This window comes from Rhinolophus sinicus, linkage group LG01, assembly GCF_036562045.2.
Source record: "Rhinolophus sinicus isolate RSC01 linkage group LG01, ASM3656204v1, whole genome shotgun sequence".
Taxonomy (NCBI): domain Eukaryota; kingdom Metazoa; phylum Chordata; class Mammalia; order Chiroptera; family Rhinolophidae; genus Rhinolophus; species Rhinolophus sinicus.
In genome coordinates, this window is record NC_133751.1 from 182,826,237 (window position 1) to 182,846,615 (window position 20,379).

A 20,379-nucleotide genomic window follows, 5' to 3' on the forward strand; every position below is an offset into this window, starting at 1 on the left:
ATATAAGGTCAGACAACTGAGATCACGAACTCATCCTAGAAAAAGTGCTACATACCTCATTGCTGAATATCATTATGGCCACCTTCAAAGTACTCCCTTTGGGAAGCTATGCACCAATGCCAGCACCTAGTCCACCCTTCAAAGCAATTTTGGAACTCTTTTTCTGGAATGGTCATCAGAGCTGTCGTCGTATTACACTTGATGTCCTGAATGTCATCAAAATGTCTTCCTTTCAATATTTCCTTTATCTTCGGGTAAAGAAAGAAGAAGTCATTGGGGCCCAGATCAGGTGAGTAGGGAGGGTATTCCAATACAGTTAATTGTTCACTGGCTAAAAACTCCCTCACAGCCAGTGGCCTGTGAGCTGGTGCATTGTCGTGATGCAACAGCCATGAATTGTTGGCGAAAAGTTCAGGTCATCTAACTTTTTCACGCAGCCTTCTCAGCACTTCCAAATAGTAGATTTGGTTAACTATTTGTCCAGTTGGTACAAAGTCATAATGAATAAATCCTTCTGATATCAAAAAAGGTTAGCAATATCATTGCAACAAGTTCGCAAATTTAGTTGGTCAGACCTCCTGTAAGTGGAATGGTCCTTGTTGCCCTTGAAGTTCTTAAAGATTTACATAATAACAAATAACCATAACATAATGTGATTAGTGACAAATTATTCATAGAGTGCTGAGGAGACCCGGATGAGTACCCAGCCACAGAAAGCAGGTGACAATTAAGATGGGCTTTGATGGGTAAGTAAGAGTTTGCCAGTTGTGTCAACATGAGAGAGTAATTTTCAGGTAGAGAGAATCCCATCTAAAATGTAAGAGAACCTCTTTGTAACATTTAATTAATTAAGTTCAGTTCCATCTATTAAACTTGCAACAAAGTTTATGCCAGAAGTATTAAAACTATGATTTTATGATAAGATACAAGGCATAGCCTCACTTTTTTTTCTTTTTTCTTTTTTTGTCTTTTAATGCTATTATTGCAAGAAGAGCATTGTAGCAGAGAAGTATCAACAAAATAATTTATGAAGTCGCCCTATAACAAATGTTTATTGTAAATATGCATCCTACTGGATGCTAAACTGGATTCAAAGTTGAATTAAACATAATTCTTGCCTTTGATGAGGTCACAGTGATATAGTAAAGACAGACATACCAACAAATAATTATAAAAATAGAAAGTGATGAGAATCATAAGAATGGGGAAAAGAAACTGGAATGGGAACTCAGAAGAATGCAAATTGTTTTCCCACTGATAAAATCAGGGAAGGAAGAGGTGGCTTATTTGCTGAGACTCAAAGTCAGGGTGTTTGGAAATATTAAGTAAAGAGTCTATACCTTCACTGTAAAATTTCTTTTAAGGTGAAAATAATTTCTGCGCTTGATATATGCACACATACATATGAAGTAAAGATTTTTCCTTTCGTGTGATTTCACTATGTATCATAAAATTGTAGGTTTGTACCATCAGGAAAATGCTTCACTAAAAAGATTCATTCACTCATTGTGCTTAATGACTCTTTCCTTTTTCATGTGTCAGCAAGCAAAAATGGGGTTGTGTTGGATTAAATTTTTTAAATTTTTTAAAAAATTTAATACCTTACACATGAACTGAGTTGAGATAGTCCTTGTTTAGTCTTTGTAGCTTACTTGACTTTGTTGGAAAATTATGATCCATTACTTCAGGGAAGAAAGAAGTCCTGCTCAACCTACATCTAGGGAAATATTGATCGGAAGTGTGCTGAACTTTTAAACTTCTTGTAATTACACACTGATTTTACAGGAATTAAGGCCATAGAAATTGCTCCCTTACCCTTGTCCTGCTTCTCTCTCTCTCTCTCTCTCTCTCTCTCTCTCTCTCTCTCTCTCTCTCTCTCTCTCTCCCCCGGTAGGTAGGTAGATAGATAGATAGATAGATAGATAGATAGATAGATAGATAGATAGATAGATAGATATATCGGCAAGGTAGAGGAGCATTTGGAAGGTGAATACTGAAGAAGAAGAATGTAAAGTGAAAGGCAAAATTCAGTAATTCAAGCCACTTATTTAGCACTCTGGGGCCTCCGGAACAGTCCCTTTCAAGCTTTTGGTAGGAACAGTGCAGGGATGTGGGAAGACGGATCTTCCTAGATCTAGATTACCTACACTGGGGAAAGAATCTCACAGATTCAGAAGCTACTGTGAAGTTCAGAATATAAGATGGTGTCTCAGTCTGTTTGGGCTGCCGTAACTGGGTGGCTTCTAAACAACAGAAACATGTGTCTCACTGCTCTGGAAGCTGGAAGTACAACTGCAACGAGGGTGCCAGCAAGGTCAGGTGAGGCCCTTTTCTGAGTCAGACTTCTCCTTGCATCCGTATAGGGTGGAAGGCCTAGGGAGCTCTGTGGGGTCTTTTTATAAGGGCCCTCATCCCATTCATGAGGACTCCATCCTAATGACATAATCACTTCTCACAGGCCCCACTCATAATACTATCACACCAGGGATTAGGATTTCAACCTATGAATTTGGAGGTCGCGCAAACATTCAGATGAAAGCAGATGGATATACGTATCAAAAGGAAAATGTGTTATCAAAAGAAGAGAAAGACATGATTAAAAGAAATACAAACCCTACAATATATCATAGACCCTTAATACTTCCCATCTGTAAAAAAAAAAAAAAAAAAAAATTACCCACCTGGTGAGTAGAATTATTGGTCTCAATTCTTCATTTCTAATAGTAGTGTTGTATATCTGCACTCTTGTCATGGCCTCAGAGTGTGTGGAGTACGTTCCCAACCACAGCCTGTGGACTTGGCATTGTGAATTCATTTGGCCAATGAGAGTTATCAGATGTTTTGTGAGCAAAGAGTTTAAAGTTACTTCTGTTTTTGCTTTCCTGTAAAGACAGGAATCATGTGAGAAACATGATCAGATACCCAGTGATCTAAGGAAGATGAGAAATATGTATGGCAGACATGCACCTAATCCACAGCTTTGAGGCAAGCCTACCTGAACCCAGTCTAGATCAGCCAAACCTCAGTCCACCTGCAGATGTATGAGCCATAAATAAATGCCATATTGTTCGTGTCACAATTTTGGGATGGTCTGTTAGGCAACATTTTTGTGGCAACAGCCAAATGATACATTAGTGAAGTTAGGGAGATGCATCACGTTTTAAGAGTAATTGATTTAATTATTAAAAGGCAAATTATGGTGACTATATATATATATATATATATATATATAGAGAGAGAGAGAGAGAGAGAGAGAGAGAGAGAGAGAGAACATTCTCATTACACTAGTAAACATGTACTGTGAATTTACAATGGTTGTTACCACGGAGATTTCTCAATCTCTATTTGGAATTTTAGGGTTATGTATCATTAATAGTATACTAAAGGAGATTGGTTTCTACCTAGAGTCTCATTAAATGCAACTCAAACATCAGAGAGAAGGGTAGGGTTAAAATGGTTATATTTTTTATCATTTGATTTTCTTATAAGCCTTAACCAATAAATAGGAATCCCCCCTCTTGCCCCCACCCTCACAAAAATATTACTTTCAGGAGGCTGTGGTAGTACTGTTTTACATTGTAGCATAATTTAATAAATGTGACTCTGTTCTTTAAAGTGAAAGAACACTTACCTAGTACTCTAGGGAAAATGCAGGTAACTGAAATTTACCTTTAGAATTCTTGAGTTGGGAAGAAAGCTCTATCGTTTTTACTAAAATAGTTATTGTGTCCTAAATAATGATGCATATGCTTAGAACGGAGGTATTATGTAAAACATTCCTATACTTTGAATATAAGGGTTTAAGATTTTATTTTGTGACTGTATATTTGCTAAAATCCCAGTGAAAACTACCAGCAATTCATTGTCTTTAGACTACCTACAGAAATATACCAATCCAAAAGTTAAAAAAAAAAAAAAAAAGTTTCTCATAGGGAAAACCAAATGTCATTTATTTCCCTTTGTGGAATAAGGACGCTCTCATTCTAAAAGCTTCAGAATGTGCTGGCAATTCTGCATCTTTGGAAGCCTAACACGACTTCCATTACACTTTCTTGTTGCCTATGCCAGTTGTGACATATGTACACAAAAGTGTGATGCAGAAAAAATGGAACTGGAAGGTTTAACCATGAAGTTGTATGGTATCTCTCGGACCTTGCTCGTGACCTACAAGATTTCTCTCTCAAGCCTTCCGTGTTCTCTGCACCATTTCTTTCTAGCCTAACCTTCTTTCTCTGTATTCTCTAATGTAGCATCGCTTTAAATGTATGGTAAGGAACACTTTTCCTATAATATGCTTCCTACAAAAATGTGTTCCATGATCAATATTAGGGAATATGTATGAACCTGTTAAAAGCCCTGAGAAGTCCTAAAGAAACCTTTACCCTAGAATTTTTCAGTACGGGAACCCTCATTTTTTCCTTATGTTCAATGACTGTGACACTGTGCATCAGACCTTAGATTGACCCAAGTGTTAGAGGGAACCCGTCCGGTTGGCTTTAGCTAGTTGCTGAAGCCCACTGGAATTGGGCATGGCCTCAGGCCAGACTTCCTCAGGAAACATTAGCAGCCTGAGGACTGACTGCCGTGGGGTTCAGAGGGCACCTCCAATTCTGGCAGTGCCACCCCCTTTCTGAGCAGTATGCTGGGCTGTGGGTGGAGAAGACAACAAAACACGTGTGTTCCCTTCCATGAGGCGCAGCGTATTTTCATTTATGTTTAGCTTTTGTCCTTGATAGTTGTGTTGTATTTTAAAGGTGTTAAGTGCAGGTCGCCTGGAATACAAAGTATTTCACCTAAGAACTCAGCCTCTCAATAGGTCTGTTCCTCATAGAATTAGGCCTATCATGCTTCCTTTTTACATCAGTAAATTCTTAAAAACATATCGTTTGTTCTTGGGTCTTGTATTCATATAAAAGTATGTATTCTTGTATTTTAACCACTGAATTTTTGCCTGTAACATAGTTAAGACCTTTGCAATCAGTTTTCTCTAATCCACTTTTAGCAGGAAGAGGAAACACAGAACAAAAAGACCTATTGTTTCTCAATAGCAGGTTCTAGTTTTATGAAAATCCATGTTATCTGAATTATAAAGTATTCACTTGTGTTACTTTTCATGACACAAAATATTATATTCATTTCTTGAATCTTTTCTCTGAAAAGGAAAAAATGTTGCCAGTGTCACTAAACTGTTGAATTTGGCTGATCTTTCAAGTACATATGCTGTAAGTAGGAGGGACAAATGGTTACAATAGAATCTTAACTCTGACTTAGTTTACTTTTGTTAGTTTTAATCTCTGACTTTGTATTAAATTAGGATACTTTTATATTGAACAGGCAGTAAAGAATGGCAATTTTTTGACATTTGTTTCCTGGTATTAGATTAATCCTTTACTTAAAGAAAATTGTTTTTTGATAAGTTCAGTCAGAGATCAGCTCTTGCTTTCCTCCCCTTGCTCCCTTTCTGGCGAATGGATTTCAACAACCATGAAAAAAGTTAGTGTCTCAATTACAGATATTTTATAGGATTTTCTTCATTCAGGTCGTTGGTTAAAAAATGTTTTAAAATAAATGAATGTGCACTTAAGGAGATCACATATGGATATATATTTAAAATATTGATTATCGAGCTTGCTATAAGAAATCTACATTACACATTTTTATCCATTAAAAGTAAATACCAGTATTGCTTACTTTTAGCTCTATGAAACTTGCTTCCTACACATTGCAACATTAACTTGCATTTTCTTTTCTGTATGATTGATGTATAACATTGAGCTTTGGGTTAATTCTCAATAATTTACAGTGTAAGTCAGAAGATTTTTTTTTAATTATCTGCACTGTGATCTCTGATTCTTTTTGGTAATTTGTCTATATTGTTCAGAGGGCGAAAGACTTTAGAAGCTAATCTGTCTACTTGTAAATCACCAAGAGTTCTGCTGATTTCATTTCTATATTAGGAGCAGTGATGGGAAAGTCTTTTACCATGTATGACAGTGGTTGTCCTTACATCACCATTTTCCTTTGCATGCACGTGCTCATCTCATCTTCTTCTTTTCTTTACTCTCTGAAAAATATAACTAAAATAAAATACCTCCCAGTTGTTGAAATAAGCCTGTGATCCCTACTCTAGGGTGATATCCACATCTTGAATTTTATATAATCTAGTTGGGCAAAAAACTTTCATGTTTATAATAGCCACCCATGCTTTTTCAGAAGATTTAAAAATTTCAAAAATTAGGTATCTTATTCTTTCATTGCTGTGAAAATTTATTTAGCTACGGTGTTTCCCCAAAAATAATACCGGGTCTTATATTAATGTTTGCTCCAAAAGACGCATTAGGGCTTATGTTCAGGGGATGTCATCCTGAAAAATCATGCTAGGGCTTGTTTTCTGGTTAGGTCTGATTTGGGGGAAATACGGTATAAGAAAATTTTATAATTTTATCACCTTAAATGATAAATTTTATCACCTTAAATTCCCTAGAATTTACTTAGGCAAAAGTTAATAATGGTTAAGCTTATTATAAAATATTCTGCAGAATTGCCAGGTAAAGCTTTTGCTTTATATAAAATATTCAGTTATAAATATATATATATATATAGTTTTGTTTTTCTTGAAGCCCTTCTGTTTGAGTTTTGGTAATTGACAAAACGATTATATGTGAAACATAACTCTTGCATAAAGTAAGCTGCTCACAACACAGACTAATCACACATTGGGGACGCAAGGCAAAGACATCCAGAGCTTACTCGTGCTGAGCCAAGAACACAGCATTTAATGAAATGAAGGCCATAAAAGGTTCAGCAGGGATGCTTTCAGGTCTGACCTGGGCTTCTTGGAAATTGAACACTGGCCCTGCAGACGGGTGGATTCCCCCGGGCTTTCAAAAGCTGGGTTATTACCACTTGCATGCGTGACTCAAGCGCTGCTTTGCAATACAAGGACATTCGTGATTCCAGAAATGGCCCCATTTGGAACACTCTTAAGCTAATAATACGGATGCCTCCCTAGTCATCCATCTTCCTACCCCTCTTCCCTCCTCTCACGCCAAGGAGCTACTTTTCCTATTTGTTTGATAAAAATGGTTAGGATATCTAGCAAGGTCCTACTCTGTTTCCCCGAAAATAAGACTGGGTCTTATATTAATTTTTGCTCCAAAAGACACATTAGGGCTTATGTTCAGGGGATGTCCTCCTGAAAAATCATGCTAGGGCTTATTTTCCAGTTAGGTCTTATTTTCGGGGAAACACAGTACTATGTAGATTCCTCTGTTTCCTCTCCCCTTTTCTTAAATTCTGTTTCTTACCTGCGGATAATACTGTGAACGAAGTAGAAAGGCCTTCCCATAATGTTCAATAAACTTTTTACCAATTACATTCTGTGTAGATGGGCCATTGCACATTACAGTGTTTATTAATAGTACATAGGAGATACTTGGTAGAAATTTGTTGAATGACCTTGGTTTGCAAAGAGTGACTCTTGTTACTCAAGCCAGAATGAACCAGTCTCATTTCTGAATTCCAACCATGACAGATTATTCATTATGCTTAGATATAGAAATAGTCTTACAGGGAACAAAAGAAGAGAATGGAAAAACAGGAAAAGAAATAACTGAATAGGAGGGAAAAGGGAAAATATAGGTAATTAGGATGGTAACAGAACAAACCGCTACACGAAACTTGAAGAAAGTTTGTATAAAAGAGAATAAAAGGTTAGTTAAGGCTAGGGATGGATAGGATAAAGCATTGAAATGGCTTATAAAAATTAGGGAAAAAAAGGCAGTTTAATATTTTACTCACCATTTGGTTTGGCATTCCATTTCACTTTTTTATTTAATAAATATAATACCTTTATATACATCATTGCAGTTTTTTCCAAATTGAAAATTGTGATCTATTATTTCAATGTAGTGGGTTGCGACCAAATTTTTTAAAATTAAAACAGCATAGAAAATACTAGAATGCATTGCACTCTGGGTAAGTATTGTCTCATGAAACTTTTGTTTATATGTTTGTGTGCACATACTCGTATGTGTATATGCATGCACGGAGGGACAAAAAGACAGATAGGTAGATAGAAGATGTAGCTCAGGTGCTTGTTCACAGTGCTTCCCAAACTTGATGAAAAGTACTGTGAATGTTGCTGTTTGCAATGTAGCTTATGATTTCAGGTACATGGTGCAGTTTAAAACCATGACCAGTCCAATGTATATCACAGCCTGGTAGCTATGACACATGTCGGTGCTTTCATTGAGGGTTTGATCTTGAAGCTGAGCTGAGATATAATCTCTCCTCGGAACAGGAAGTATGGTATGAAAGAGAAAGTGAAGTAGGTTACTTTTAAGTTTCCTTATAACTGTGATACTTTATGCATTTTATAATTATTTCAGTGTAAAATCTAATTTGTATAAACATTTAAATTAATGAAATCTGGAATGGTAGGAGTCAAATGTGGTACAGCAATGTATTTGTTTGTACACACACACACACAAATTCACAGATACACATATATACACACAAGCACACACCGTTGGACACTTACTCATATATATCCTTTCATTCATTCAACAAATATTTATCCAGTGCCTATTTTTGAGTCTGGCACTGTTTTAAGCACTCTTGATACACTGGTAGGGGGAAAAAAACATGAAAGTTCCTGCATTTAAGAGACATTGAAAACTAAGCAAGTAGATATACACTGTGTGATAAATGCTATGGAGAAAACAAAGACTAATGGGCATGGGTAGGGTGGTGTTGGGAGGCTTTTCAAGCGATTTTAAACTGAATGGTCAGGGAAGACCTTACTGATAAATTGGCATTTCGACAGAGAATTGAAGGACGTGAGGGAAGGAGGTCTGTAGAAATCTAGGGGAGGAGCATTCAAAGCAGAGGAAATATGTGATGCAAAAGACTTGGGGCAGAAGCAGGCCGGTGGTACTGAAGAAAAGTAAGAAGACCAATGTGGCAGGCACAGAGTGCATAGTAGGAGACGTCAGAGAGGTGAGTCAGAGCGCTCAGCCTATGTAGAGTTTGAAGGACATTGTTAAAGACTTTGGGTTTTCCTCTGAATGAGGTGGGAAGTCATTAGAAGGTTCTGAGTATTTGTTTTAATAGGACCACGCTGGCTGTTGTGTTGAGCAATAGTCTGAGAAAGAGAAAAATGGAAGCAGGCAGGCAGAGAGGAAGCACGATCACAGAGAGGATCAGGTGGGAAGCAGTGGCGGAGATGGTTAGAGAGGGAGGTTTCTGAGTGTGTTCTTACGGTACAGCTGAAAGGGGTTGTTGATGCGTAGAGTGTGAGATGCTCGTACAAAGGGCGTCGACGATGACATTGAGGTCTCTTGCTTGAATGTCTGGAAGGATACAATTGCCATTAATTGTTCAGGAGGAACAAGTTTAAGGGATGATCTATTTGGATAATTTCAAGGTAAAAACCCTACTGGAGTTGATCAGTAGAAAATTGGTTATCTGCATCTACAGTGTAGGGAAGAGGAGTGCAGATACAAATTTATGGCTCATGAGCGGGTAAATGATAGTTAGAACCGTGAAGTTAGATGAGGTAACTTCGAAAGTGAGGATGGGAGAGAAAATCTAAGCTCAGGTGATTGATTCCTAGGACACTCTAGTATTTAGGGATTGGTAAAATGAGAAAGAATCTACCAAGGGGATTGGAAAGAAGTAGACAGTGAAGTAGAAGATGAACTATGAAAGAATGATGTCCTGGAACCAAGAGAAGAAAGAATGAGGTACAGTGAATGTTTAAATTAAAAACAAATTATTACAGTAATAGACATGCCATTCATCCCCTCACAACACTCCCCCTTGCTTCAAACATACTTATCCCATCATTCTTGCCACTTTCTGAAGCAGTTCTGCAAGTCCTCTGTTGTGAGTGTCTTTAGTTGTGCTGTCATGGCTGCCTCGATGTCCTGAATTGATTCAAAATGTTTACTTTTCATGGTCATCTTGACTTTGGGGAAGAGCCAGAAGTCACACGGTGCCAGAGCCAGTGAATAAGGTGGATGAGGACACACCATAATGTTTTTATTTGACAGAAGTTTCCATTCCAGAAGCAATGTGTGACACGGAGCCTTTCTGTTGTGATCACAAAATACGGTGAATGCTGCTGCCGAGTGCCATCCAACGGAAAGGCAGGGATCTTCAATACGGGAAGCTGAGCATGAAACCTTAGCAATAGTGTGTGACAAGTTTCAACTTGTTTGGTGCAGTCAGTCAGATGTGAGCTACGATTGAGAGAAGGTGTGTTTTAAAGTGTGCTGTAAATCATCTTCCATCATGACAACACTCTGTGTCACACATCACTGTGGTGTAAAGCAATTTCTGTCAAATAAACACATTATGATGTGCCCTCATCCACCTTATTCACTAGATCTGGCATCATGTAACTTCTGGCTGTTTCCCAAAGTCAACAGGATTCAGGACATTGAAGCAGCCACAACATCACACCTAAAGACACTCACGAAAGAGGACTTCCAGCACTGCTTCAGAAAGTGGCAAGAATAATGGCATAAGTGTGTTTGAAGCAAGGGGGAGTATTTTGAGAGTCATTAATAGCAATATGATTTTTACTATAATATTATTTTTTTATTTAAACATTCACCATATTTTTTATCACACCTCGTATTTCAAGAAGTAGGGTTTTGAGCAATTAAGTCTAATGCTACTGTAAAACAAGAAAAACGAAAGGTGAGAATTGACCATCATATTTAGCAACATGGAAGTTGCTGGTGATTCTAGGAGGAGCTATAAATGTACTACATACACACATACACATATATATATTTATAGAATATATATACATATTTATTACATGTAGTTTTAAAGAAGACATATATAGTGTATATACTACTATAGGGTATATATGTATGTGTGTGTGTGTGTGTATATATATATATATATTATACATAGTACAAGAATGTATGTGTAAAAATGTGTGTGTGCCATTATACAGATGTATTTCTCATCTCTCTAGTTAGCAGTACAATAATATAGCGAATGGTTCTTAAACCTTCCTAAGTTTCTTTTATAAAATTTTTAATAATAATTGAGAAATGTTTGGAAAACACAGAAAAATTATAAAAAAGAAAGCAATGGTTTGTATTCCAGTGCCAGTAGGTAACCAAATTATTTTTTCTATAGAAATAGGTGATGTGGGGTGGGAGGCAGGTAAGTAATAGGTAAATGGGTAGGTGTCTGAGTGTGTGTATAGAGTATATATGTTACATAACTGAAATATACTGTACAGATAGGCTTTTGCGCTTAATTTCGTATCACATGCTCACGTGATTAAAAGTCTTTGCATCAGTACTATTTATATAATTCTGATTCTTAATAAATGAGAGTATAAAGCCAGCTTACATGTAAGCATAACTAACTTAGCAAACACTCCTTGATAGGCTGCATTATTCTTCTGGATTCTGACATAAGTAAAAGGTAACATTTTGCCTATGTACCAATAAATTACATATTTATCTCTTTGCCTACTCTGTTCATGCCACAGAGATCACATTTCTGCCTCTGGAAAATTAACTGCTGTATAACCAGAGATATAACGAAGTGCTGAATTCCCTGGCAGTTTATTCTGACCCACTAAGTGGTCAGTCATGAACCTGTGAGCCTGAGGCTTAGTGAGGTGCAGGGGCTTTTACTGCTACCCCTTCCTGGGACTTGAGAACATATCAATAGGTAGTGCTTCAGTCCCAAATGCTTCTCTGGACCCTCGTTGCCTTAATCTTGACTGAATTTGGCAATTGTTGATTCAGGGCTGTTGCTCTCAACTGGAGGCGATTTGGACCCCAAGAGACATTTGAAAATGCCTGAAGGCCTTTTTGGTTGTCACAACTGAAGAAGGAGGTACTATTGGCATCTAATTGGTAGTAGCCAAAGATTCTGCTAAATATCCTATAGTGCATAGGACAGTCCCTCACAGCAAAGAATTATCAGGCCCCAAATATCAGTCATACAGAGGTTGAGAAAACCTGAATTGAGGATCTTGTATGCTGACGCATATGCTAGGGTATTAGTCCTAGGCACGGGAAGTTGGGGCATCTGAGCATCCATCCAGGGCCCAGCTCTAGGAGGCTCAAGGACTTCAAATCTAGAGACATGGCCTGTAGTGGCAAAGTATAGAGAGAATGAAAAGACACAAAATAAATAAATGAAATTCACAAGATTTTCCTTACTGTTCCAGGCTTGCCTCTTTGGATCCCCTCCACCCCCAACTGGATGTCTTGCATGGAAAAAGCAAGGGATACTTTTGATACTGTGGGGAATTCTTTTGTCAAAAAGACAGGAAGCCAGGGAGAGTCCAGGGTCTGGATGTGCCACTGCCTTTGGGCTCATCCTGTCACTAAGGTTCTGTATTTGGGGCACTTGCAAGAACTTAATACCTCTTTCCATCCTGCTGCAAAATGCTGCCTGGCAAGATGTGAGTTTAATTTTCAGAGTTACTAGTTAAGCCAAGATTATTGGAAGAAGGCATTCAGCATATTGATTTTTTTGTACATTAGGGTAAAGGGACATTTATTTCGAACAGAGGAAATGGCTATGTTAACTACTGTAATGGCTTCCTTTGCCACTGGGAAGTTTGCTATTATTGGAGACCACTAATTATGGCTTCAGCCTGGTATAGCTGAAAAAAGATATAAAACATAACTGTAATTGGGTGGAGAATGTGAAATCGCATGGAGTCTTACTGTCATTATAGGAATCCATCTTGGAATTTTTTGTGACCAGGCCAAGTCATGGTAGTTCACAGAAGTAGAGACTTAGTATAGCAGCTAAGAGTCTGGCACAGGAACATCACTGCCTGGGCTCCACTAAACTCCAGCGCTGACAAGTCTTATGAGCGGTACTCATACACGTGCACACACGGTCCCTCCAAACTGCTGTGCACCTCAGTTTCCTCATCTGTAAATAGGCATGATAATAATCCTCAAAGGGTAGTTGTATACCGATTAGTTGAAGAGTAAGTATATCGTTATGTGTAAAGCACTTAGAACAGAAACAATCATGGTAGCCACTAGTTTATTTTTGGTGGTATTTAGCTCTCAGATATCAGGGACTTAAAAAATAAATAAATTTGAAGTTTAAAATGAAAAGATAGCCATAATATCATCTGATTTCTATTTTGTTTTTGCCACTTCTATAATAAACGAAAGGTATTAGTACAAATAGTGGTTGTCAATCTTATTAAGAATTAAATGGAGTTGCCAAGAGAAAACTGATTTGATTATAGAATCAAGTGGTTTAAAAGTATTATTCAAGCAAAACCTGTCCTTGTGTCACTTTGTCTCTAATAGATAAAACGCCAAGGAAGCTTTCTGGTCTTTCTCTAAACTGGTGTTCGCAAACTTCTAGTAAGAACAGCTGTTCTTTAATTTATACTTTAATTCAGTAGAGTTTTATTAGATTGAAATTAACCAAATCCCAGAGAGGCCTGGAAAGATAAATGATTATGAAATGGTATGGATTGTAAATAGGGCATTTTGGAAAACAAAGATGAAGGCTAATAATTTATCTTTAGTATTTAACTCTGGCATTCCAATGGAAAAAAGACAGCTAGTCTGAATCAAATAAAGGGACTTTTTCTTAGGTAATGATATAATGAGTTAGGTAAAAGAGCTAACCTGTAATGTGATTATTAAATTAAGCAATAAAGTTTCATTTCTTTGAAACTACCTATTGTCAGAATCTTTACAGCTGATTCCATTTACAAATAAATTAAATGAAGGAACTATTTCTTTAAAGTTAGACATGGGTTTTCTCTATTTTGGTAAGAGTAGAAAATGACACATCATTGGATCTGGCTAAGATCAGACCTCCTAATCATGTTTTAATTATGGGTTCTGTGCTACTCTTGATTTTATAGTTGTTATTTTGTGACTGACATGCAGACACTAACAGTAATTCTTAAAATACATAATTTTACAGAAGAGTCCCTCAAAGTGACCTTAAGATGAGAACCTCTAGACATAATTATAGAGAGCAAGGAACTACCAACCTAGAATGGATTGATGGTTTCCAGGGCTCTCTCATTTTCAAATTTTTCAGTTAAAACTGTGGCAGAGTTTCACATTTCTGCAAACTTGAGACGGATGCAGAAGTGGCCCCTACAAAGTTTATCACGTGGACCACACTAAACCCTAGGGACCAGATGTGATTCACCACAGGCTTCTCCTTGGGTACTTGAACCTGAAATGTATCTTTGGCTGCCATACTTTTTATTTTTTAAGTTCAGCTCTTCTTGTAGCCAGGTGTCATTTGTCAAAGAGGACATGAATCTTTGTTGTGTATTATCATTTTTTTTGTTTAGGTTCAGAAACTGACTGCCGGTTATATTACCCCAAGAAGCATGCTTAAGGCCTGAGTTTGGACAAAGTGAAATTTAATTCAGTGATATCTATTATAAATCACATTTCTCTAACTTTAACATAACATTGTGGGGTTTTTTCAATGCTCTGTATCCTATTGGCAATCTTTATCAATAGCATTACTTTCATGGTTAACAATATGTTTTAAATTATAGAAGCCAAATATTTCCTCAAAATTTTAGTGTGTTTCTACCCTAAGCTCTGTTTCTTCATCTATAAAATGGTGTTACCACCACACGCCCTCTAAAGTCTTATCAGGTACCAACGATTCCCGAAGTCTAATGTCTAGCCTGTTTAATGATTGAGAATATTCTGCTCAATTTCTACACACTTATGTGATGTTTCAAATGGTGTGACTGTCTCGCCAAAGGATCCTCTCTGTTGACAATCACCAAATATCATTCCCCAAAACTCTTCCATCGGTCATGGAGATGGTGTTAGCCCCTCACAGAGAGAGACCAGCCTTTGCCTGCTGGGAACAAGGTCACACCTTTTAGAGGTGCAGTCATCCTGTCTTGCCAAATGCATCTATGTTGGGACAGCTGAATGTGTAACTATTAATCTGCTTTCTTCCCTTTCCTTTTTTTTTTTTTATGTACACTTCCCAACAGAAAGGAGAACCTGACTGCTATGCGCTCTCCCTGGAAACAAGTGAGCAACTCACCTTCGAAATCCCCCTGAATGATTCTGGTTCTGCTGGTCTCGGGGTGAGCTTGAAGGGGAACAAATCTCGAGAAACTGGAACAGACTTGGGAATTTTTATCAAATCCATCATCCATGGAGGTGCTGCATTTAAGGTAAGTGGGAATGATGTCTGCATGTCGGTGTGAAGGTCGTTAGGAAGCTTGAGCACTGGATGGTGAGAGGGCACCGAGGCTTCAGGCCCGTGAAGCTTTCCTGCCCAATGCTCGAAATGCATGTGTGGACACATCTGTGCAACAGTTGTCTGTTTTCACACTTTAACTGCTTAATTTCATTTCCTAGAGACAATTCTGAAAACCCATCATGATTAATATTCTTTCTTGCATTCTTTGTGTTACTCTATTACTTTGAATTTGTAACATGTCAGAGTTGAGCCTAAAAATACACAATCAGGAAAAAAAAAAGAAATCTTAAAATAAGGCAATGTAAAGGCAGCAAATAAGAAAACTGCGCTTGCAAGACGGACAGCCTCGTGGGGCCTGAGAATGAGTGTGGTATAAACGAAAGGTCATTTATCACATTTTATACACTTGAAGATAGCTGCGGTGCTAGGAATGCATGTTTGTCTTGTAACTTGGAGACGCTTATAAATTAAAAAAACAGAAAGAAAAAGAAAGAACACGATTCTTCCTTTTATACTGGGTTGGGAGTGTGATCCTAGCTGTTAACATAGCGTAATATACTGGTTTCCTAGACTGCCTGGGTTCAAATCCAACTCGGCCCCTTGCTAGCTGCGTGTCAATGTGGGCAAGGAACTTGACCTGCTCTGCTCCCACTCCCTCAGCTGTTAAGTGGAGATAATGAACAAGCTAATTGATAGGGATCTATGGATTAAATATACTAATACATACTCTGTGCTTAAAGCAGCCAAGTGATAATAGGCGGGAAACAGTCTGTGCCCGAAGCAGCTGTCCTCACTGTCATTACCACGTGCCGTACAAGAACCCTTCCTGAGTTTGAATCCTGCCCTCACTACTCTTACCCTCTGTGAATGGAGGCAGATTACATGTCCTCAATGTGCCTCAGTTTCCTCATTTGTGAAAAGAGTAAAATTAGTAGCACCTACCTCCTGGTGCTCTTACAAGGATAAAAAGAGACGGCGTGCGTAAAGTGCCGAGCCCGGTGCTATGGTACACTTTCAGTAAATGTTAGCCATTTTAAATAATGTTCATACTAAGAATGTCTGCCCGTGTCCCATACAAAAGCCAAGAAGTCCTCGTTAGGGTTACAGGAGCACGCCTGGTACTCACATCTGGCTTTGTTTAGGCAGTTTTCTTCTTGCACTTACCATTTCACTTTCATTTCAGACCTAGACATCGAGCTAATGTCTTTTTCTTGGGAAGTAAGAAATGCATGGTGGATAGACAGTTCTTTAAGGCACTCCTTGGATCAGTTAGCTTTTGTCGCATAGTAAATAATGCCAGAACTGTAGTAACATACATCGGGAAGCCTTTATTTCCCTCCTGACTCTAGGGCTAGAAGGGTTCAGCCTCAGGCTGGTGGTGTTCCTCCATCAGACCTTAGGTCCGCAAGTCTGAGTGCGTGCCCCGTGTCTCACCTGTGCCTTGGAGCAATGCGCTAGCTGCGGCATGGTCTTTTTAGGAAGTGTCAGAGGGCCAGCAGCAAAGGTGAAGCCTCGTAAGCTCTGGGCGCCAAACTGGCTCTTTGTGATCACACACACACACACACACACACACCACTGGCCAAAACGAGCCATATGGTTCAATCCAATGTCAATCCAAGGTGTGGGGAAACACAATCTACCCATAATGAAGCTGTTGCAAAGGTGTGGGTGCCGAGCAGGGTGAAGAATTGAAGCCCATCATCCAATCTGTCTCAGAAATGCATGAGCAGGAGCAGGAAGAAACTAACAGTAATTAAAACAACAGCAACAAATAACATTCATTGTTCTTAGTGCAAATGTATGCTGGGCAGCATGCAAAGTATCTGAGATGGCTTCTCTAATTTTACTCTTTACATTCAGGCTGGATTATCATGCCACTTCATCATAGGGCAATTGCAGGTTCTGGCGGCCAGTGCCTCTCCACAGGGTACCTGTGTGCCTATGGTCACGTAGCCAGAAATTGCTTAAACGACAATTTGAATCCAAGCTGTCTGACTTCAGCCAGGTGCTTTGCTGCCCTGCGATGAAGGCTCTATCATCTGCTCCATTTATATTCCCGGAGATCAAGCACTCTTGCCCTGGAATTATCTTGTATCATGCTTGTCATTCTTAAACAAGCCACCTAAGCATGTGCTGTGTTTGAGGATGAGGCTGGGTGATCGTGGCCACGCGCTGGATATTATTCTTATTCCTAATGACAGTTCTGTTTGCAGAATTTATTCCAAGTAAAATTGAAACTGAAATGAGTTTTTGGAAATTAAAAGCAAACATCTTAGCTCTTTTATGGGCAATAACTTAAGCTCAAGCAGACATTGGAGAGCTGGCTTAATATGTATATCCCTGTGTGTGAAAGTGAGCCTCTCCTTACGTAAGCAGTTTCTAACCGTATTGTTTCTTGCAGAAAGATTTCTCTTTCCATTTATGTAAATTCCTTTCCTGACACTGGTCTGCTGAGTCAGACAATCACACCATTAAAAACCACTGGGCAGCATATTTATAGCTGATCTTAAACAGTAAGAGGCATCAGTCATGAATTGAACCTTATTGGCAATGTTTAGTATCCATTTGTCTTGTTTACTTTTTACAGGATATAGAGGCCAAAGTGCTGCTCACAAGAAATGTGATTAACTAGGAATAAAAGAAAGACAGAATTATTCTGTTCTCCTTCTCTTGTGCCAATCATCCACTGTCACTCCTCAGAAAATTGCCACCTGTTCTGTGATGCAGGCTTATGTTTTACAAAAATTGTTTTGAGACTTTGTTCCTGTCCCTGTTCAGAAAATACAAATGTAACAGACTGCATGTCCCTGGGGCAAAAGGAGAAAAGCATGGGAAACATTCGCTTTAGCATCTGGCCCTGGTTTTTACCTGAAATCAACAGAATCATCTTTCTGCCAGAGCACAATCTTTTTCTCCTGGCTCTTCATACGACTAATTGGTTCTCGAGGTGTTTTTCCCTTTAGGGAAGGTGGATTTTTGAAATCTAAACTACTTTGAAAAGTATGACCACATTCTTCCTGTGGATTCTGTGTGCTATATTCTCCTGGGGGCTTCCGTTGGTGTAAACAAAGATAGGCTACTTCTTGCCAGATGTAAAATCCCCTGAATGACTGTGACTGTAATTGAGGGCCTCTTCCCCTCCCCCCCTTCCCTTTCAGGCTACCACTTTCTATCATTTCATCTCTTATTTGAGTCATTTCTAATAGAGATGTAAATCTCTTTTTGAAAATAAGAGCATCCAGCTACCCTGGAATTCCATCTTAGAAGTGAATTACTCAACAAACAAAACAATATTCTCACTCTATTCAGAATTATCCAAATGCTTAAATATTTAAATTCCAGTCTGCCTATTAAGAAGTAAAGCCCAGTGTCAAGATACAATATTTGCCATTTCAGCCCACTTTACATATAGAGTTCTCTGTGGTCCTCTCTGAAGCAGCCCCCTGAGCTTGCTTTGCAATGTACAAAGTAGCCATTGCCCATAACAGCCAAAGACAACTTAGAGTATTAATACTAATATGCTTAAACAATAACATGCATTACTGGATGTCTCTAGTTTCTGTCTTTCTTCCTGGGCATTTCCCCCTGAAGTACAGTGTAATTGCTTCCAGAACCAAAATATGCTAGATAGTAGTATATATGTTAACTTCTTGTGGCCTAAAGACTATGACTAGAATGAAATTAGAATGTTAATGAGGAAGCTTTTCTAAAATTTCACTTCTGTGACTGGAATTTAAAGCGAATGTGGCATTGTTACTGTTAAGTGAAAAGAAACATTGTCTTTATTGCTGATAGAAAAAAATACCTCCAGAAAAACATTCTCCTTTCCCAAAATCCACTTGAAAATTAGCTTTTCCTTTTCTCTGGGGAAGCACACACAAAGTCTTAATGATAAGTTTGAAGACCTTAGGTATCTTCATCCATATTTGCTAAACATTTTGAATTCTAAGATCAGTGGCTTTCTTTGCTTTGCTTTTGATGTACTGTATTAACTGAATTTTGGGGGAAGAAAATGCATTTTTACATCTATTGATTATACTAACTTAAATGTTTATTTTTTTAAACTTAAACATGCATCACTTTTAGAAAAAAACTATATAACCAGACTAGTGATAGTTTTAAAAATTGAGATAGCCTATTAACATGCTGTTGTAAGACTAGAGATCGCCTGGAGTCTGTTTTACTAATTCTACAATATGTCTTTATTATTATTATTATTTGAATATACTAACATTGGGACTGGAATGTGTCCTATGGAAATCTTGAAATAATAAGGTAAAAAGTAAAATTTAAAGACAATTTTTGCTAAGAGAAAAAAATGTCACGTGTCAGGTGGATTATTTAAGGGCTCTTAAATAGAATTTAAGAATACCTGTTATTCTCTAGAAAATTAATTAGCCAGGTTTGTGCTTAATAAATACTACTTGATGATGAAATTAAATGGAAAAAAAAAAATACCTGACATAGCTAATGGCATGCGCTCAGAATATGAAATAGACATAATTTAAGTGATTTGATTCCTGTGTGCTTAGGAAATTTGGAATACTTCCCCCTGAAAGATGCAGAATTTCATAATCTATACTATTCAGTAATCGGTAAAAGAAAAAGTTTTATCTGATACAAGGAATACCCCTATTTTTAAAACGACTAAAATATAAATATTTTGAGAGACTATATACACAGTTCTAGAATTTCTGGGAACGTGGCACTCGATTCTGAATTTCCATGTCTCTTTGTCATAAGGAACATTTAATACATAGCATCCAAGCTCTTAACAGGAGTTCAGTAGGAGTTCCCAGCATGAGTAATTTCCACCTCCATCTCTGCTGGTATCTATAAATCATGTGACAGATGTATAATTAATGAATTCAAAGGAAGATAAAAGGGATAGCTTTTTAAGGAAAACTAATGTTAAATGATTTCTTCAACTATTCATTTTCCTTAAAATTGATAATGTTTTCTATTGGTAGAGAACCGTAAAGGTCATTACCAGTAGTCATGTCTTGCAGGATTTTACCTTTGACAAAAGGACCATAGAGTCTGACTGTGTAAATAGCTCAATTGCAAATCCTCAGCTGTTAGAAGGCAAACTCTAACACTTCATCCAAATCACACAAAAAATTATACATTTTATGGACAACTAAAAGCAGGAATTTTGCC

At 37.8% G+C, this 20,379-nt stretch overlaps 1 protein-coding gene across 2 annotated transcripts in view; it reads left to right on the top strand.

Moving 5' to 3' along the window:
* The window catches only part of PARD3B (par-3 family cell polarity regulator beta), a 946,787-nt gene that overhangs the window by 540,800 nt on the left and 385,608 nt on the right, over positions 1 to 20,379 (top strand). For both annotated transcript variants that reach the window (XM_019726886.2, XM_074340795.1), the window contains one exon: positions 15,005 to 15,190. In XM_019726886.2, the coding sequence (XP_019582445.2) occupies positions 15,005 to 15,190 (186 nt within the window). The remainder of the gene's footprint in view (positions 1 to 15,004; positions 15,191 to 20,379) is intronic.